A 19,360-nucleotide genomic window follows, 5' to 3' on the forward strand; every position below is an offset into this window, starting at 1 on the left:
TCATAACCTAGTGGCGATGTTGGTTTAACAATGGAAACCAGGGCTCGCAGGGTTTCCCCCGGCAAATATTTACACAGATGCCCACCCTTTTGGCTTTGCAACAGCTCCTCATTTATTACTGTTTGTGTGATTATTGTAGCACTTTCTCTTCCTAGAAATGCAGCCTGACTTGTGTATCTTGCGGGTTTGTGTTGTACACCATCAATTTAAGAAGTTAGTTTTTTTCTTTAGGAAAAATTACCATATTGTGAGAACAATTCTGTTTGAGAAACAAAGAAAGGAAGGAAGGAAGAAAAATGAGAGAAAAAGGAAGGAAGAAAAAAAGGGAAAAAAAGAAAATGCAATTGAAAATTGAGGAAAATGGTAGCATTTAACAAAAACCTCCCAGTATTTCTGGATATTAGCTTAGATTCTCATTGAAACAGGCTTAGAAATCCTGGACACTGTGAGGTTGTATGAGTCAAGTTTCTATTTTGAAACACTGTAGCTAGCATTCAAATTTGCTAAAACTAGACTGGAGAGTGGTGGGGCCATAGACCCCTTCTCTCTCCTGCCCCTGATTTATTGCACGTCCCCGTGAAGGGACTGAGTTCTAGCCTCCCCGATGCGGACCGGGAATCTGGCCCATCACAAAGTACCCCTGTTAAATAAATATAAAGAAGGATTTTAACCAAGTGAATTTGCAAGGTTCTGTTTGGAGAATATCTTAATGTTCCAGTTTCTCAATTTTGGAGATTTGGGGTGGATTCTGGTCTATTTCACCCAGTTAAAAAAATAGCTTCACTTTAGTCCCTGTAAAAGGATATTTGGGACTCGGCAAATGAGCTTGGTTCTAGTTCAGGTCGTTTCAAGTCTCTGACTTGCAACGCACTCCTTCTCACAGAGCCGTGATTCCTTTACCTAGAGCAAAACGGGAAACTCCTGCGACTCAGACTGAACACGTGCACGCCCCAGACCTGGACACGAGGTGTAGTGGCTATGGAAACGCTTTCCATGTGGTTTCGAAAATTTACATGGCATCACGTTCTCGGTGTATTTTTATTTCTGTGCACGGAAGTGGAATAACGTCAGGGAAATGTAGTGTGTTTGCTGCCATTTCTGTTAAGAGAAAGAAGGTTCATTTGGCTGAAGCCCGATTAAAGCAGCAAATGTAAAATTCCAGGGAAAGTCCTATATGGCCCTGTGGCAGAAGGCTTTTCCATGGGAAAAGAGGGTGGTTTCCTTTTCTAAAACAATTTTTAATTAGAAAATATTGATAGCCTCACAAGAAGTTGTAAAAATAGTACAGAGCACTTCTCGTGTGCTCATCACCCCTCCCCCAAAGGTGACATCTCACATAAGGGTCACGTGTCATCAGAAGCAGGAAATTGATTGGCCCAAGATAATGAATTAGATAGGCTCCTTTTTTTTTTTTTTTTTTTTAAAGATTTTACTTATTTATTTGACAGACAAAAATCACAAGTAGGCAGAGAGGCAGGCAGAGAGAGAGGGGGAGGCAGGCTCCCTGCGGAGCAGAGAGCCCGATGCGGGGCTTGATCCCAGGACCCTGAGATCATGACCTGAGCTGAAGGCAGAGGTTCAACCCACTAAGCCCCCCAGGTGCCCCAATAGCTTCCTTTTTAAGAACGGAAAAACTTTGTTCCCATAAGATGGAGGAAAATCGCAGTTTGTGTGTAAAAGACCTTATCTAGCATAATAGTACTATGTTCTTACCCCAGTGAAATTCCCGTTGGCCGAATGTTGTTTGTAAACAGGAAAGATAGCATTTAACACATTGAAGAAAGGGAAAACTCACTGTTCCATAAATACACTTTTAAAAGCCTAGTAAAAATTTAAAATACAGTCCACAAATTTTGCTTCATGAATCCTCCTCTATTTACCCACCTCTCTCAAATTAATAAGGTAATTTCCAGGCAGGAATTCTTTGCAGTCACATGCAAAATGGAAACTCACACTGTTTGTTAAGTTCACAGCAGACGCTTTTGCTGCCATTAACAAAAGTGAAGCTTCTCTCTCCAGCATTTCCTGCTCTAGTGTGAACACCCGTGAAGCTGTCTCTCTACATGTTTCCTTCATGTGAATTCTTTCCTTTAGGAGCTGAAATACGGAGATGGAATACAGCTGGCTCGGAGCAGAGAACTGGATGAGTGCTTCGCCCAGGCCAATGATCAGATGGAAATTACCGATAGCTTGATCAGAGAGATGCGACAGATGGGCCAGCCGTGTGATGCTTATCAGAAAAGGTGTTGCCTTTACCCCAGAGCCTAAATGCAGGCGTCATAAACCCACTTTCGCTCGATCCCGTGGCCCAGGTCCTCCCTTGAAGGGAGCACAGCTATTCTAGGGGGAGGGCTCCCTTGCCTTGCTGTTCCGTAGCTACTCTGTACAGATGGACGGCACTCACTGCCTCCATCTTATGTGGCTGCCATGAAAAGAATCAGACAGACCCACCCAAAGGAGCTGGCTTGTGTTGAAGGGTTGAGTTTGTTCTGTGATGTTCGCTGGACTTCCATCTGGGGAGCAGCAATGGCCTTTGGCACAGCATTTGCCTTTCAAGGGTCCAATACCAAGTCAGGCTCAGTTTCATGTGTACAAAAATGAGACCTGTAGAGTTGGAAAAGCAGTTTAAAGCAGAAACGGGTTGTCTTGATTTTGTTGTCATGGTACGTGAGGCCCAGGATACGAGGCAAATTCCCAGGGTGAAATTTAGGGGGAAAGCAGAGGTTGCTACCAGGTTAGGCAAAGCCAGCTACACTTGCCGTGATGTTTCAGGCTCTGACCATCACAGTAGTGAGGTTTTTATGTGGGATTGCAATTCAAGTCAGATGGTAAAGAATTCTTCAAATCTAACATTTGTGACCTCCATCCTGGCAATGAAGGAGACTCAGAAAGGGGGGCATTTGCCTAGAACATGGGCCCATAGGCAGTTTTCCTGCAACAGTGTGATTGTTTTCCTTTCTTTTCAGACTGCTGCAGCTCCAGGAGCAGATGCGAGCCCTTTATAAAGCCATCAGTGCCCCTCGAGTCCGAAGGGCCAGCTCCAAGGGTGGTGGAGGGTACACCTGTCAGAGTGGCTCTGGCTGGGATGAATTCACCAAGCGCGTCACCAGTGAATGTCTGGGGTGGATGAGGCAGCAGAGGGTAAGCACCTTCCTGATGAGGTTGGTTCTCGAATGTTCCAAGCAAGCCTGAGTGGGGCAGAGGTATAGAACGTGGCAGGCTCAGCCCCTGCGGTCTGGCCACAGAGTGGTCTGGGATTTCAGCCAGCGGCGGAAATCTGGTATTTTCCGTAGTTTCCTCATATATAATTTATTTGTAATTTTTTATTTTTTAGAGAGAGAGAGTGGTGCACACTCACGAACAAGTCGGGGAGGGATAGAGGAAAAGAGAGAAAGATTGAGAATCCGAGGCAGGCTCCATGTTCAGTGTGGAGCCCAATGTGGGGCTTGATCTCACAACCCTGAGATCATGACCTGAGCCAAAATCAAGAGTCGGATGCCTAACCGACTGAGCCTCCCAAGTGCCCTGCCTTGTGTACAATTTAAATCGAAGGCTTCTATTTTGAAATAAATCAAACTTCTGACAGTTTTTTTTTTTTTTTTTTTTTTTCCCCTCTCTTGTGGTTTGGGGAAGGAGCCTCATGGTTTTCTGGTCAAAACTTCTCTCATAGGTTAACACTTAGGTATAATTTAATTAGTAGATTTTGAATGTCTAGCTTTTACAATTCACAACCTGAAAATGTGTTGGCCTTTATGCACCAAAAAACCTCATTGTTCTATCTGAATGGTAGGTGACCTCATCTGTGTGAGTGATAGGTACTTAAAAAAACGTGTTGTGGGTACTTAAAAAAACGTGTTGTGGAAATGCATTTAAAATGGTAAATCCGAGAGCTGGAAACGGTAAAACCGGATATTCTGGTTTGGGCTCATTGGTTGCTTCCCTTATATTTTTGAGGTGTCGGTTGTTCTTGGGCAACCCTTACGGCACAGGTGTGGGAGGGGAGCGAAATCATGGCGACCGGAGTCTATGCTGAGCCTTTCCCTGCCATGGCAGTTTCTACAAAGTGTTTCCCCTGCTAATTATTGTTTTGTTGTTTTATGTGGTCATTATGCCCTTTAATGAACAGGTGGCATTAGAAATATGCCTTAATCTTGTCGCTGGGAATTGTATCATGCCAACCGCCTGCCAATCAGCCACCCTTCTCTGGAGATGGGGGATGTGTTAGGTTGATTGATCGGACAGACATCATTTGTGGTCCCATGCGGTCATGGTCGTAAGAAGCATTAGTCTTACTGTTTGTCGTCGGCCCAGTTGAGTAGCGGTTCTAAAGTTTGCAGCCACTCGAGATTTGGGGGGATGTATTCTTTCCTAAGTGGGTTTATGAGTCTACATGTTCATTCATTCAGTTAGTTAAGCTTCCCCCTCTGTGTTATAAAGACGGTGCGGCACTATCACAGAAAGTAGGGCTTCTAGAAGAGAAAAGTCCATTGTAATCCCAGAAACCAGACTAGAGTCCTAGTTTTCAGATTCTCTTTTGATCTTTGAACACACATTTCTAGAACTCTCTATATAATATATTGGTACCATACCAGAAAGTGAGTGTTCAGAAATTCTTGAAAGTGGATATTATTAACGAAAACATGGACGCCCACACGCCACAATTCTATCCAGAGCATGCAGGGTTAATTGCTATTTGAGCTGTAATAAAATCCTGAGCAGATAGGGCTGGGGGAGGGGTGGTGCTCCAGTCCCTGGGGAAGAAAGGGAACCCTGAAAAGAAGGCTTGGCAGAGCTGATGGGGCTTAAACTACGTTGTACGTAGGTGATGTTAGGTGAGACCACCTTTGAACCGAATTACTTAGGAAACATCCAGCCCCTTAATTTCTTCTTAGTCAGTATGACAGTTACATGAAAGGACAGCTCATAATTGGTCATTTTCTGCCTGCATGTTGGGTGTAGGTTCGTGACGCTCCCTTGTTGCGAAGGCTCAGCATTTTTTAAGTTTTGGCAAACTTAAAAATGGCCTCGTCTCCTGGACTCAGTTTTGTGTCAGGTAGGGGAGTGTTTTTTAATAGGTGCAATTCATGAGCGAAGCTCTTCAGATCAGCTGGCCTCCAGGGTTTCAAGGGAACTAAAACTTGTTCGATCACTTCCTGCCCGTTTGCTCTGGGATTCTCTGGGGCCCTTTCCCTCTTATCCTTCTTCCCTCCAGCATAGCCCGCATTCTTTCTCACTCCCCCGAGGGACTGAGCTGCAGGCCAGGCCAGCTGATAAGGGAGCAGTGTCCCTCGTCATGATCTGTAGGCAGTCACACATCTCCTGTGCCAGGCTTTTGTTCTGTTTCCCTGATTTGTGCTTCTGCTGATGGACGGGTCAGATACTGCACCCCTGGCTGGTAATGAGGGGCGGCACGGGAGCCTGGTCATCTCATTAACTTCCCAAGTGCACTCACCTGTTTCTGCTTTAAAGCCCCAGTGAGCCGAGGAAGAGAAAGGTCGAAGTCCTAGGTAACTTTCGGCAGTCTAGCTGAAATGGCTCCCCTCTCTGAAGGCTTGCCAAGTGTATTAGGACATGGATGTGGCTTAGAACAATGTGTGTTATGTTCTTGCCGCAATACCAGACTGGAATGTTTGCCCTTGGCATGTCTAAGAGATGACACAGGTGATTTGGAAATTTACATGAGCTCATGCGAAAGACAGATGAGCTGATAGATTTGTGGATCAGAATGCTTGATTCTTATTATGGGATGTTCTTAAATTCAAAGTAGGGGAGACTCAAATTGGAAAGGGAGTCAGATTTAATTTTTAAAGAGTTCACATACACCCACTATCTTAATATTGCCAGCATTAATTGAAATGAGCTTTGAGTATGTATGCTCTGTAGCAACTTCTCTTTGAAATGGGCTACAGAGAGTTCGGCATCCTGAAAGATAATGGTAAACACTGAATTTAAAGCGTTGACAATTACAGGAATCAAAACAATTTAAAGGAATAAACAATGCAAAATACGGTTAGGTAGGCTGTTTAGCTTGGGACATAGTACATGACTAAGCTTAATGAACTATCTCACGGTTGAAAATGACTGAGTATAGAAACTTCTGTCAGTAATTTCTAATGTGTCATACATAGATATGCACACCTATTACACACACATACACACACACACCCCGCTTGTACAAAGGTAGATTTTTTTGTCCCCCCCCCCCCCGCCAGAGGACATGATGTAGCTTTCAGGAATCTCATTCCTCCATCATCTTCTCTTCAGCTGTGTTGAGCTGGGGTTCAACAAGTGGGGGGGGAGTATTGGGCCAGCCCCGTTCTCTGTTGGAGAGTTCCAAGCCTTTACACAATTTTTTTTGGTTTCGAAAATACTGAATATATACATCTTCGGTTTTATTGGAATGGGAGTTATATATGACCCTTGGTGCTTGGACCCCTGATGCGAGGGGTAGGGTGAGTTGGACGCAAAGCATCGGGCATGAAGGCACGCTCTCTTTCCCTCGGCAGGCGGAGATGGACATGGTGGCCTGGGGCGTGGACCTGGCCTCCGTGGAGCAGCACATCGACAGCCACAGGAGCATCCACAATGCCATCGGGGACTACCGCTGGCAGCTGGACAAGATCAAAGCCGACCTGGTACTTGGAGATGTTTCAGTTGTCGAGTCTTGGAAAAGCATACCGAAGCATTGTGTCGTTCCTCAATCCTGGGCATTTTTGGCTGAGACATTAGCCTAAGATGGCTCCCCCAATGGACTGGAAATTTCTAAAAATCCCATTTCATAAATGGGGAAGTGGACTCGGGTAGACCTAGTAGAGATTGTGTTAACTCTTAAGGAAGATGTAAGCAAAAGGCAAAGGGCATACCCACGTGGTTTTGTGCATAGTTTGTAGATGAGTGTTTTTGAGGTGGGGGGGGATGGTGGGGTTTTTTGTTTGTTATTTTCAGCAAGCAGAGCATCTCTTCAAATAGAGCACAGCAATTGTAGAGTTTTGTGGGCTTGGCAAATCCTTTCTTATATGTCTCTTACTGACACTCTTCCTTGAAGCTGGGTCAAGAATTGCATCATGAAATAATCACCTGGTTTTTATTTTTTTTAATCACTTTTAAAAAAGAATTTATTTATTTACTTATTTGTCCCAGAGAGAGAGAGAAGGCAGGGCGCACAAGCAGGCAAAGTGCCAGGCAGAGGCGGAGAGAGAAGTAGGCTCCCTGCCAAGCAAGGACTCGATCCTAGGACCCTGGGATCATGACCTTAGCTGAAGGCAGTGGTTAACCAACTGAGCCACCCAGGCGCACACTCCCCCCCCACCTTTTTTTTTTTTTTAAGTTTTTATAATCACCTGGTTTTTAGTGCCCGGTTCCTACCCAGGTCTCCATGCTTTTAAATCCCTCTTTTTTTTTTTTTTTTTACTTTGATCAGAGATACTCATGCTCACTTGTACTGCCTTTTTTTTCTCCCCTTACTTTTGTCCCCCTAAGTCTCTGACCAAATTTCTCCCTCTTTTCTCTAAGATCTGGGGAGTTCTAAATTATATTGTCACACTTAACATTTTTCAACAAGTGAGTCCTCAAGTGACAGTGATCGACCCTCTACTTTGTGGAGATGGTACCACTGGGCCAGCACAGGGAGAGGGTTGCCTTCAAGTCCGACCGGGAAAAGGTCCCTGTGGGTAAACGTTTCTATAGAGCAAACACTTCTTTCTACCGAGTGATCTGAAGTCATTATCTGACAAAAGGGAGGTTCAGAAGGGCTGCGGATGGTATACACACCCACGAGGGGAATTAAATAATTACTCACTGTTTGCCTTCTTCTAGCGGGAGAAATCTGCCATCTACCAGTTGGAGGAGGAGTATGAAAACCTGCTGGTAAGCTGACTGACTTCCGAAGTCTCTGTGTTCAGTCTGGTTCCGTTCCATTAAAATGCAGCCCGCCTGGGCGAGAGGAACCTGATGGCCGTGGGAGTATCTGGGTATATGCGGTGCCTGGAGATGCTACTTCCAGGTCTCCTGGCCGGTTTCCTTGAGAAGTGAGTGTTAGAAGACTGTTTTCTGGAAACCGTACCCGGTGCTGTTCTATTGTAAGTTGAGAGTCACGTAGATAGCACCTATTTTAAGTACTTAGAGTTAAGGAAATAAAGCTTTTTCACTTGTGACTTACAGCCTTTTTTTGAAGTATAAGCAAAAATAAGACTCATTTTCCCCAGAGAGGTGTTTTTTAGACCATTATCAGCATTTTTTAAAAAAGATTTTATTTATTTATTTGAGAGAGAGAGAGATCACAAGTAGGCAGAGAGGTAGGCAGAGAGAGAGAGAGGAGGAAGCAGGCTCCCTGCTGAGCAGAGAGCCCGATGTGGGGCTCGATCCCAGGACCCTGAGATCATGACCTGAGCTGAAGGCAGAGGCTTTAACCCACTGAGCCACCCAGGTGCCCCCATTATCATCATTTTATGACAAAGTGGGAATCAATTCACTGGTCTGGTAAGAAGAAGAGCTGTTGTCTTTTTTTTTTTTTTTTTTTAACCCTATTGTGTCACCTTCACCTTTTCAGTATTTCCTTGTGGTAGTGATCCTTTGTATTTATTGATTGATTTTAAAGATTTATTTAATTTTTGAGAGAGAGAGAGAGAGACAGAGAGAGAGAGAGCGTGAGTCAGGGGAAAGGCAGGGGGAGAGGGAGAGAGAGAAAGCCGCAGAGCCTGACTCGAGACTTGATCCCAGAACCCCGAGATCATGACCCCAGCTGAAATCAAGAGTGGGACGCTCAACTGACACAGCCACCCAGGTGCCCTGGCAGTGATCCTTTTTAAATAGTGTAACTAGCAGTGACACAAGTGTCCTATTAAGTCTGGCCGTGGCTGACCGTCCCTTGAATTTTGGGGGTGCGGAAGAGGGCAGGAAAAGCTTGATTTATCTTTTTAAGATTTGAATTTTCCCCTTGTAATCTGAAACTAATTATTGAACCCAAACCTTAGTGTCTGGGTCAAGATCCTTCTGAATTAGGCTCTTCCAATAATCTAAAATTGTTCCCTTGTTCATCGTAAGTTTGGATGGGTCTTTTTTACATACTAGGGGGTCACTGAACATTTTATTGGTTCATGTGATTTAATTGGTTAATTAATTAATTAATTAAATTATTTTTTGGCGAAAGGGACCACACAGACCAATCTCTGGAATCTGCAGAGAATCCCATTAACGTGCCTGCTGTCACCCTAACGCTGCTTTTGAACTTGCCGTGCAGAAAGCGTCCTTCGAGAGGATGGATCACCTGCGGCAGCTGCAGAACATCATCCAGGCCACGTCCCGAGAGATCATGTGGATCAATGACTGCGAGGAGGAGGAGCTTCTGTACGACTGGAGTGACCGCAACACCAACATCGCCCAGAAGCAGGAGGCCTTCTCTGTAAGCTCGCCCCTCCTGGCCGTAGACGTGAGGCTCCTGCCTGGGGATGGATGGGGATGAACCCAATCAGCTACTTGGAATCCAGCCTCTGCTGAAGTGGTCGTGGAGAGCCATTCCTTTCTGGAAGCTTTCCAGGGACTCTAGAGAGGCGGGGCATTGCTTAACTTCCCGGAAGCCCGTAGAGAGGGTCATCAGGCATTCCGATATCCCAGAGTGTGGGTAGCACAGTGGGAGGGGGATTAGAACCCACAATTAGAAGATCCCTGCGTTACTTGTCACTGTCCCTTTACCTCCATTATCTGTGTGGATTTGGGCAAGAAATGTCACCAGTGTGCCCTCTGCCAGGTACCGGGTGACCTCAGACATTCTCTTTGGTCTCAAAAATGCTATGATTCTGGAGGAAACCGTAACATGATTCTTTGAGTTGTTCATTTCCACAGCACAGTTTTCAGTTCTGACTTCCCTTGAATACGGCAGAAATGCTGGAAGGCTAATGGTGACTTGCTCTGAAGGGTCGGTTTTTCTCTCATTTACAGATACGCATGAGCCAACTGGAGGTTAAGGAAAAAGAGCTCAATAAACTTAAACAAGAAAGTGACCAGCTTGTCCTCAATCAGCATCCGGCTTCAGACAAAATTGAGGTAGGCTTCATGTGATTTATATTTTTTATTAGAGAAAAAAAAAGGGAACTTTTGGAAAAGACTACCTAGATGAATGATTTTTATCTGTCATAAAGCCATGATGAGTTTATTTTATATATTTTGGGATCAACACCCTAGACTGGCGGTTGGCAAGCTTTTCTGGAAAGGACCAAATAATACACATTTTAGGTTTGCAGACCATTTGGTTTCTGTTGAAATTACGTGACTCTGACATTATAGTATGAAAGCAACCATAACAATATGTAAGTAAAGGAACATGGCTGTGTTTCAATAAAACTTTATTTATAAATGCAGGCAGTGGGCCAGATGTGGCCCTGGGGCTATGGCTTGCTGACCTCTGCCCTGCAGAGGCTGCCATCTGTGGGCTGTGCTCAAGGCTGACATTAGCTGGTATGACATCAACTGGTATGGCCATACTGGTTGTGAAAGAACAAAACAAAGTGTTTTCCTATCAGTTGGTGAGAGTCACTGCCTTAAGACCCTTAAGCCCTCTGCATGGGTTCCTCGGACGTACCCATCATCTAGCAGCAGAATAGGGACAGGGTGTCCTGGAGCGACCCTGTGACAGTTCTGCCTCTAGTTTCTGCTCTAATTCTGATTAGTCAGTAGCTATACCATTTGAGTGAGTATTTTGACCAATACTCCTAATGGTATCTATTTGCTAAAACTGGTTTTTAGGTTGAATCACTACCATACCATGAGTTCCCTGTTGGGAAATTCTGTTTTCACTGTTTAGAAAAACGTTTGCTTGAGTGGGTATTCGATAAAGAAATGTTTTGTAGATTTTACTGGGGGTCACATACCTGTGAAAGGACAGATGTCCTTATATGCCTGAGCGGTGACGTGATGGCGGATGTTTTCTTGCTTCAGGCCTATATGGACACTCTTCAGACTCAGTGGAGCTGGATTCTTCAGATCACCAAGTGCATTGACGTTCACCTCAAAGAAAACGCTGCCTACTTTCAGGTTTTTACGCTTAGTTGTAATTTAATTGTCGTTTAGGTCCTAATACCTTATTTTTTGGAATGTATTTTGTAAAATCCCTGAAAACAACCTTGGAAATATTTTACAAATACCACTTATTGGCTTTTAGTTTGGAGGATCATAGATTGGTGACCTGGGCACCCGTTGCTCAGATGGCTCTTACTGTCACATGACTTAATACCGTTTCTTAAGCCACCTGTTAACTAGACCCCAGAAAGGTAGTCCTTGACCTGGAAGTACTGGAAATAGTAGGAAATACTAGACATTGCTGCTTACTGAGTGCCTTTTCGTGAATACGCAATCATGCTCATCTTTATTTATCATCTTTATTTTTCTCAAGATTTTATTTATTTGACTGAGAGAGACAGCGAGAGAGGGAACACAAACAGGGGGCATGGGAGAGGGAGAAGCTGAGCAGGGAGCCTTAGGCGGGGCTCGATCCCAGGACCCTGGGATCATGACCTGAGAGGAAGGCAGACGCTTAACGACTGTCACGCTCATCATCAACAGTTCTTTGAAGAGGCCCAGTCAACCGAAGCCTACCTGAAAGGCCTTCAGGACTCCATCAGAAAGAAATACCCCTGTGACAAGAACATGCCCCTGCAGCGCCTGCTGGACCAGATCAAGGAGCTGGAGGTACCATCACCAAACGAAAACAGAGAGAATACTGATTACTTGATGGCGAAGTTCCTTGGGAAAAAGCATGCTTCAAATTCTAGCCCCTTAGGCTTTTCACGCAATGATGTTCTTTCCAGCCCACGTACTTCTCGGCTCTGTAGCTTCCAAAGTGGCTAAAAGTCCCTGCAGAGGGGGTAGTTTGTGGCTTTTTGGAGCTCATGCCACGCGAGCAATGTCTCATCTGTCATGTCGTAGCAGCTAGGCTGATGTCCCTTACAGGTCTTCTGTGACATTCACAGAGTTATCAGCGTGATGAAAATACGATCTTATTTGCAATTGCAGAAAGAACGAGAGAAAATCCTTGAATACAAGCGTCAGGTACAGAACTTGGTCAACAAGTCCAAGAAGATTGTGCAGCTGAAACCACGGAACCCGGACTATAGGAGCAACAAACCCATTATTCTCAGGGCTCTCTGTGACTACAAACAAGATCAGGTGGGCACCGTTATTTGGGGGTGAAGCCCAAGTTTTCCCCTTTCTTTACAGTGAGAGTTTTGCCAATAGAGGGAGGAGAGTTTAATCCAGGTTTCAGTGGGCAGCACAGTAAATACCTTTCTTTCATACACAAAGCAGCAAGCCGTGGAAATGCAGCAGCTCTGTCCAGAGTCCTTAGCGGAGTCTTTAGGACAGCCAGTATTTAAGCTATTTAAGTATTTAAGCTATTTTATTTTTAATTAAAAAAAATTTTTTTTGGTAAAGATTTTGTTTCTTTGAAAGACCAGAGGGAGCAGAAGCGGAAAGAGGGGCGATGGGGGGGACAGACTCCTCACTGAGCAGGGAGCCCCACGAGTTGAGGGGAGGCTTCCCAGGACCCTGGGATCATGACCTGATGGGATCATGAGCCTAAGGCAGATGCTTAACCGACTGAGCCACCCAGGCGCCCCTAGACTATTCATTTTAAGTCTTAATACTTCTCTTCTTCTAATACGCAAAACTTTATCTGTGAGTACCCCTTAAATCTTAAATTCTAAAATCTTTAAGTTTCTTGAAATCTCTTTTAATTTCTGACATAAAAGAAATGAGAGATATGACCATTATGCTGCAGGGGAAGTGACGATCAGTGCAGATTTTCTGTCATCACAGAACACATCAATTCTGTGGGCTCTGCGGTACCTACAAGCATCTATATGGAATGATGACTTAGTTTTACTAATTATTTGTGTAATTCCCACAGCTCTGATTTTTTTTTTAAGATTTTATTTATTTATTTGACAGAGATCACAAGGAGGCAGAGAGGCAGGCAGAGAGAGAGAGGAGGAAGCAGGCTCCCTCTGAGCAGAGAGCCCGATGCAGGACTCGATCCCAGGACCCTGGGATCATGACCTGAGCCGAAGGCAGAGGTTTTAACCCACTGAGCCACCCAGGCGCCCCCACAGCTCTGATTTCTTATAAGAATTACGGAGGGTTTAAGAAACATGACCAGTTGCTTAGATGAGTGTTGTAAAACAGTGGGGTTTATTCTGGCAGGAAGAAATATTTTAAGAACTTGCGTGGAGAGGAGAAGTCGAAATAGAGGTTGAAATACGTAAATATCAAGCTCGTTACATTTACCAGTGAGGATAGTTGTCATATTCAAAGTGTACCTCTTTCAAGAAGCCAGGGAGTTAATTTAGAAAGTGAGGTGTTCTGATGGTGGAGTTAATTTAGAAAGTTGTTTTTCTGGGGGACCTGATGCCAGAATTTCTTGTTTTTACTTCTAAATTTTAAAAGAGAGTACACGCACCAAGTGAGTCCCACATCGTAGGTCTAATATGTAAAATATGAACTCACAAAAATAGGAAAGCTATGGGGTGAGTTTTTGCTTTACGAAAGGATTTCTCACTTTATAAATGGATTCTCTGGGTTTTCTCTGGAAAGTTACTTTACCTAAATCACTATAGACAGCTTTTAGTCTCTTGTGCATTGTTTAATGCATCAGTATTGTTGGAATGTGTAAAGATCATCTTCATTTAAAGAAAAATAATAAGGGCTACCTGGGTGGCTCAGTCAGTTAAGCATCTGACTCTTGATTTCAGCCCGGGTCTTGTTCTCACTGTTGTGAGTTCAAGCCCCACGCTGGGCTCCATGATGGGCGTGGAGCTTATTTAAAAAAAATAAAATAGAAAAAGAAAAATAATAAGGCAAAAGCTCAAATGGTTTGTACAGTATTATCTCTAGTTCTTTCTTTGAGAAAAAAAGATAATCATGTGCACTCATGAGTAAAGCCAAAACACGGGGCCGCTTGCCTTACAGAAAATCGTGCACAAAGGGGACGAGTGCATCCTGAAGGACAATAATGAGCGCAGCAAGTGGTATGTGACCGGTCCCGGAGGCGTGGACATGCTCGTCCCTTCCGTTGGTCTGATCATCCCTCCTCCAAACCCTCTGGCTGTAGACCTCTCGTGCAAGTAAGTTGTTGAAGTTTCTAGTAGCCACAACATGAATTTGAGTGTGGGAAAATAGGGCAAATGCTTGTACAAGAAACACAGACATGCCCTTTTTCACAAAAACCCCCTCCCTTGCAAAAAGGAGCTTCAGGAAGGTCATTGTCATGCAACTTTATGTTGAAGAACTATAGTTTTTAATTGGAAGGTAAAAGAGAATGTCTGACTCTACGGGGGCTGGAGGAAACTTTTTTTTAATACTGAATATTTAATATGTAAATATTAAACAATACAGTACTGCCCAAGCAGTGGGCCAAATTAGAAATCAAACAGCAAACCAAAATATGTCTCAAAACAAAAGAAAAACTCCACAATATTCCAAAACCTATGGGATGCAGCAAAAGGAGATATAGTAGTAAAATTTATCTATAAATGCTGGTATTAAGAAAAAAAAGTTCAAATAAACAACATTATACCACGGGGAACTAGAAAAAGAAGAAACTTAGCTGAAATTTAGTAGAGGGAGGAAAGAACAAAGAAAAACAGAAATAAATAAAATAAAGACTAGAATAAACAATAACATAATATTGAAAGTTGATGATTAGTTTTTCTAAAAAGAGAAACAAAATTAGCAGTACTTTAACTACAGTAGCTAAGGGGAAAAAAAGAGAGAAGACTCAAAAATCAAAATTAGAAATGGAAGAGAAAACAGTATAAAAATTAACTATAGAAATATGTAGTATGATTAATAGATTGTTGTAAAGAATCATATACTAACAAATCAGATAACTTAAGGAAAAAAACCCAGATAATTCCTAAAAATGCACAAGTTACCAAGCGTGAATCATGAATCTTGAATCCAAGTAACAGGAAATTTTCTTACACCAATAACAAGAATGAAAGCTGAATTAGGAATTAAAAATCTCCCAGCACAGAAAAGCTCAAGACCACATGGTTTCATTGGTGAATTCTACCAAACATTTAAAAAATATAATTAATGACAATCTTTATCAAGATCTTACAAATAATGGAATAGAGGAAACAGATCCAAAATCATTCCATGAGGACCTTACGACCCTGACCAAAGCAGGATAAAAATAACATAAGAACAAAACAGTCTAGTTTGTCCCATGTAAGTATTGCTATTCTGACTTTCTTTTGAAATTTACATAATAAATGTTTTTTATTTGCATAATGTTTCTCTGCCTCCTCACTTTCAATCTGCAGGTGTCTTTCAGTCTAAAATGAGTCTCTTGTAGGAAGCATATAGATGGGTCTCTTTTTTTTCCATTCTGACACCCTGTGTCTTTTGATTGGAATATTTAGTCTGTTTACAGTCAAAGTAATTATTGATAGATATGTATTTATTGCCATTTTATTACTTGTTTTGTCATTGTTTTTGGAGATGTTCTTGGATTCTTTCTTGCATTTGTGACTTTTTGTCTCTTCTTTGTGCACAAAGAGTCTCCTTTAATATTTCCTGCAGGTCTGGGTTAGTGGTCATCAACTCCTTTAGTTTTTGTTTGTCTGGGAAACTCTTTATCCCTCCTATTCTGAATGATAGCCTTGCTGGATAGAATATTCTTGGCTGCAGATTTTTCCTATTCAGCACTTTGACTATATCATGTCACTCCCTTCTGACTTGCCAAGTTTCTGTTGAGAAATCTTCAGCTAACCTTACAGGTTTTCCTTTGTAAGTTAAGGACTTCTTTGTCTTGCTGCTTTTGAGATTTTTTTCTTTCTCACTATATTTTATGAATTTAATTACAATATGTCTTGGTGTTGGCCTGCTTTTGTTGATTTTGGTGGGAGTTCTCTGTGCCTCCTGGATCTGGATGTCTGTGAAGAAACAATTCTTACCATGTATCTTGAAGGCATTGTTTCAAAGTTCTTCTTCCATTCTTAGAATATCACTAATTTTGCAGGTAGCCACAAATATAAAATGCCCTTCGTTTTAATATCGGCTCATCAACATGGAAGTAGAGCTTTCATTATACAGATTGTCCCTGGCAGATTCTTGTCTATTTTATATCATGGAAATCCTCAGCCTTACACGGAATAGGAAGGGTAGCAAAATGAGCCCACGTGTTCATTTCCAAGCTGCAGTAGCCATAAGCATCCCATGACTGCTTTCTCCCTGTCATCCTGCGTGGTGTTAGACCTCTGTCAATTACAAAGTTGCTGACAAACAACACGAGAACAAAGAAATGTATATTTTGACCCAAAGTTCGTTATCTCTACTAATGTAGATCATCGAGAATGAGCTTTGGGGAAGTAACTTTGTCCAGATCCATTGAAATGTTGAGTGTTTAAAAAATATACATTTAAAAAACATACATTTACTCTGTTCATTCTTGTTGTAGTTTTCTTTGTGGTGTGTAAGCATGGCAAGGTTTCCCGTTTGGGTCAGGGTTTGAAAGCCAGGCTCCAGCATATTTTCTTTCCCCTTGTGCCTTCTAGGATCGAGCAGTACTACGAGGCCATCTTGGCTCTGTGGAACCAGCTATACATCAACATGAAGAGCCTGGTGTCCTGGCACTACTGCATGATTGACATCGAGAAAATCAGGGCCATGACCATCGCCAAGGTACATCTTTAGGACCATTCAGTCTGCTGGCGGGTGCCCCACGCTGTTCCCCAGGGTGCTTGTTCCTGCCAGACACATCGACTAGCTGCTGAGGCTTTGGTATTTCATCTGGAGAGTTAGCTCAGCCTGCCTGAGTGGTTAGGGTCCATCCTACGTAGGATGGGAGGGAGTCACACGCAGCCAGTTCTGGTACAGACAGAAGTATAAATTAAAGTTGCCCGGCAAGACAGAAGGGCCCATGGAAAAGGCATGCGGTCCTGTAATATCCTGGATCTGATTCTCCTTTGAAGTAGTAGAAAGCTAGGTCATCGATTATTAACTGGATATCTCAGAAGTGAAAGGTGGGGTAGAGTTCTTGGAATAACACCCAAAACATGAGTTCTGTAGACCAGTGGTTTTCAAGTTGTGGTCTGAAGAATCCCAGCTTCAGGGGGGTTCTCTAGGGATGACAGGGCCAGCAGAGAGGAGAGAGGCACAGGATGGATAAGTCTGGTCGGCCCCTCTTACTCCCCCTTTTCTCCATTTTCAGTCATTGCAGCTTTGCTGGAACCTGCTTTAGATTTGCAACTTCTCAGTAATAGTTCCTGTGACGAATAAAATTCTCTAGAAAAAAAATAGACAATGCACTGCTGTAGCTCTTAGGAGTAATCTTGGAGTCCTCAAGGTCTATGTGTGTGTGTGTGTGTATAAAATATAATGCAATATATATATATATATACACACATACTTATATATGTATATTTACTTATTTATTTGAGAGAGTGAGAGCGCACTAGAGGGGGAAGGGGCAGAGGGAGAGGGAATCTCAGGCAGACTCCACACAGAGCCTGATGTGGGACTCGATCTCACAAGCTTGAGATCGTGACCTGAGCGGAAACCAAGAATCAGATACTTAACCAACTGTGCCACCGAGGTGCCCCAAAGAACTTCTGTATCCTAATGGGCCTCTGACAAGTATTGCCTTAAGGCCCCTCTAGCATAGGGCATTTTCTGGCACTCTTCTTGTTCACGGCATGGGGACGATCCAACACTCCTGCCTGGTTTACTTCCAGCTGAAAACCATGCGGCAGGAAGATTACATGAAGACAATATCTGACCTTGAGCTGCATTACCAAGAGTTCATCAGAAACAGCCAGGGCTCAGAGATGTTTGGAGATGATGACAAACGGAAGATGCAGTCTCAGTTCACGGACGCCCAGAAGCACTACCAGACCCTGGTGATCCAGCTCCCTGGCCACCCCCAGCACCAGACAGGTTTGGGTCATCTTTTTCTTTGTCTCAACCATACCCACACACATCTCCAACAGAAAGTAGTTTGCATACAACTAGTTTCAGAATCCCTTCTTAAGAAAATAACATATCTAAAGTCACTTATAATCTAAATATTCAGAATCAAATCAAAGGAGGGAGCTACAATTTGTGCAGTATGGGTACTTTTTGAGGCCAAGCACCCTTCTAGCTAGGAATTCTCTGATGTTTGCGGTCCTAACTCTTTTTACAGTAACCACCACTGAAATCACTCATACTTCCTGCCAAGATCTCAACCATAATAAAGTGATCGAAACCAACCGAGAAAATGACAAGCAAGAAACATGGCTGCTGATGGAGCTCCAGAAGATTCGCAGGCAGATGGAGCACTGTGAGGGCAGAATGACCCTTAAAAACATGCTCCTAGCAGACCAGGGGTCTACGCACCACATCACAGTGAAAATAAATGAGCTGAAGGTAGGCCTCCAGTATTGTTTCAACCAATACTAGCTATATTTGTATTTATCTGTGAACTAATTAATAAACCAATTGGTTTAAATATTTATAGAGAAGAAACACGAATTTTCAAGAAAACAGGCTTCTGGCAGGATTTCCTTTTTTCTCTCCTCTGCTTTCAGTTGGTAGAAGGTTACCAGGCTGGGGATTAAGCCACCTTTTTGTTCGTTTGTGGGTTGCTGGATCAGGGTACAGCGTTTCCCTTTGTGGGACATAGGGAAAGTTTTCATAGATATTAATTTGGTTGCTGCCTGATACCACCTATGGTATGGGCTAAACAGATAGAATTATTTTTATTTATAGACAGAAGACTGACACGGAGAGATTCGATGGGGTGAGGCAGGTGTTGGTAAAAGCTCAAAGCCATGGACAGATCTGGGACTGCAGATGTTTTTGAACTCCCGCTCCATGATCTTGGTGTTTGAACTCCCGCTCCGTGATCTTTTCTGCTCAGCCATGCCTGGGCACTGCACTGGGAAGTGCAAGTTAGATACCCTACAGAAGAGGGCCATGTGTACACCGTGCTGATAAGGACTCCCCAAAGAACGAAATGCAATATCAACTCTGTCTCTCGAGGCTTTTCCATTTAGTGGGCTTGTTCAGGGCAAAAAAAAAAAAAAAAAAAAGGACCCTAAGAATCGGATGGCTACATCTAGCACTTTCCTTCTTTTTTTTGAACAGAGTGTGCAGAACGATTCTCAAGCAATTGCTGAGGTTCTCAACCAGCTGAAAGACATGCTAGCGAACTTCAGAGGTTCGGAAAAATACTGCTACTTACAGAATGAGATATTCGGGCTGTTCCAGAAACTGGAAAATATCAATGGTGTGACAGATGGCTACTTAAACAGGTAAATGGGAGTGACCTCGGTCCCACACATTCTGCTGTTCTCAGGCTTCATTTTGTCACAGTTCATTTGCTTTC

The 19,360-nt window shown here is 43.2% G+C and overlaps 1 protein-coding gene across 3 annotated transcripts in view; it reads left to right on the forward strand.

Moving 5' to 3' along the window:
• Positions 1 to 19,360, forward strand: part of DSP (desmoplakin) — a 45,542-nt gene that overhangs the window by 13,083 nt on the left and 13,099 nt on the right. For all 3 annotated transcript variants that reach the window (XM_032341054.1, XM_032341057.1, XM_032341056.1), the window contains exons 3-16: positions 2,095 to 2,243; positions 2,967 to 3,141; positions 6,507 to 6,635; positions 7,816 to 7,866; positions 9,239 to 9,400; positions 9,937 to 10,041; positions 10,933 to 11,028; positions 11,557 to 11,682; positions 12,007 to 12,159; positions 13,957 to 14,111; positions 16,548 to 16,674; positions 17,727 to 17,928; positions 18,176 to 18,399; positions 19,120 to 19,286. In XM_032341054.1, the coding sequence (XP_032196945.1) occupies positions 2,095 to 2,243; positions 2,967 to 3,141; positions 6,507 to 6,635; positions 7,816 to 7,866; positions 9,239 to 9,400; positions 9,937 to 10,041; positions 10,933 to 11,028; positions 11,557 to 11,682; positions 12,007 to 12,159; positions 13,957 to 14,111; positions 16,548 to 16,674; positions 17,727 to 17,928; positions 18,176 to 18,399; positions 19,120 to 19,286 (2,021 nt within the window). The remainder of the gene's footprint in view (positions 1 to 2,094; positions 2,244 to 2,966; positions 3,142 to 6,506; positions 6,636 to 7,815; positions 7,867 to 9,238; positions 9,401 to 9,936; positions 10,042 to 10,932; positions 11,029 to 11,556; positions 11,683 to 12,006; positions 12,160 to 13,956; positions 14,112 to 16,547; positions 16,675 to 17,726; positions 17,929 to 18,175; positions 18,400 to 19,119; positions 19,287 to 19,360) is intronic.

The sequence above is a fragment of the Mustela erminea genome, chromosome 4 (genome assembly GCF_009829155.1).
Source record: "Mustela erminea isolate mMusErm1 chromosome 4, mMusErm1.Pri, whole genome shotgun sequence".
Lineage (NCBI taxonomy): Eukaryota > Metazoa > Chordata > Mammalia > Carnivora > Mustelidae > Mustela > Mustela erminea.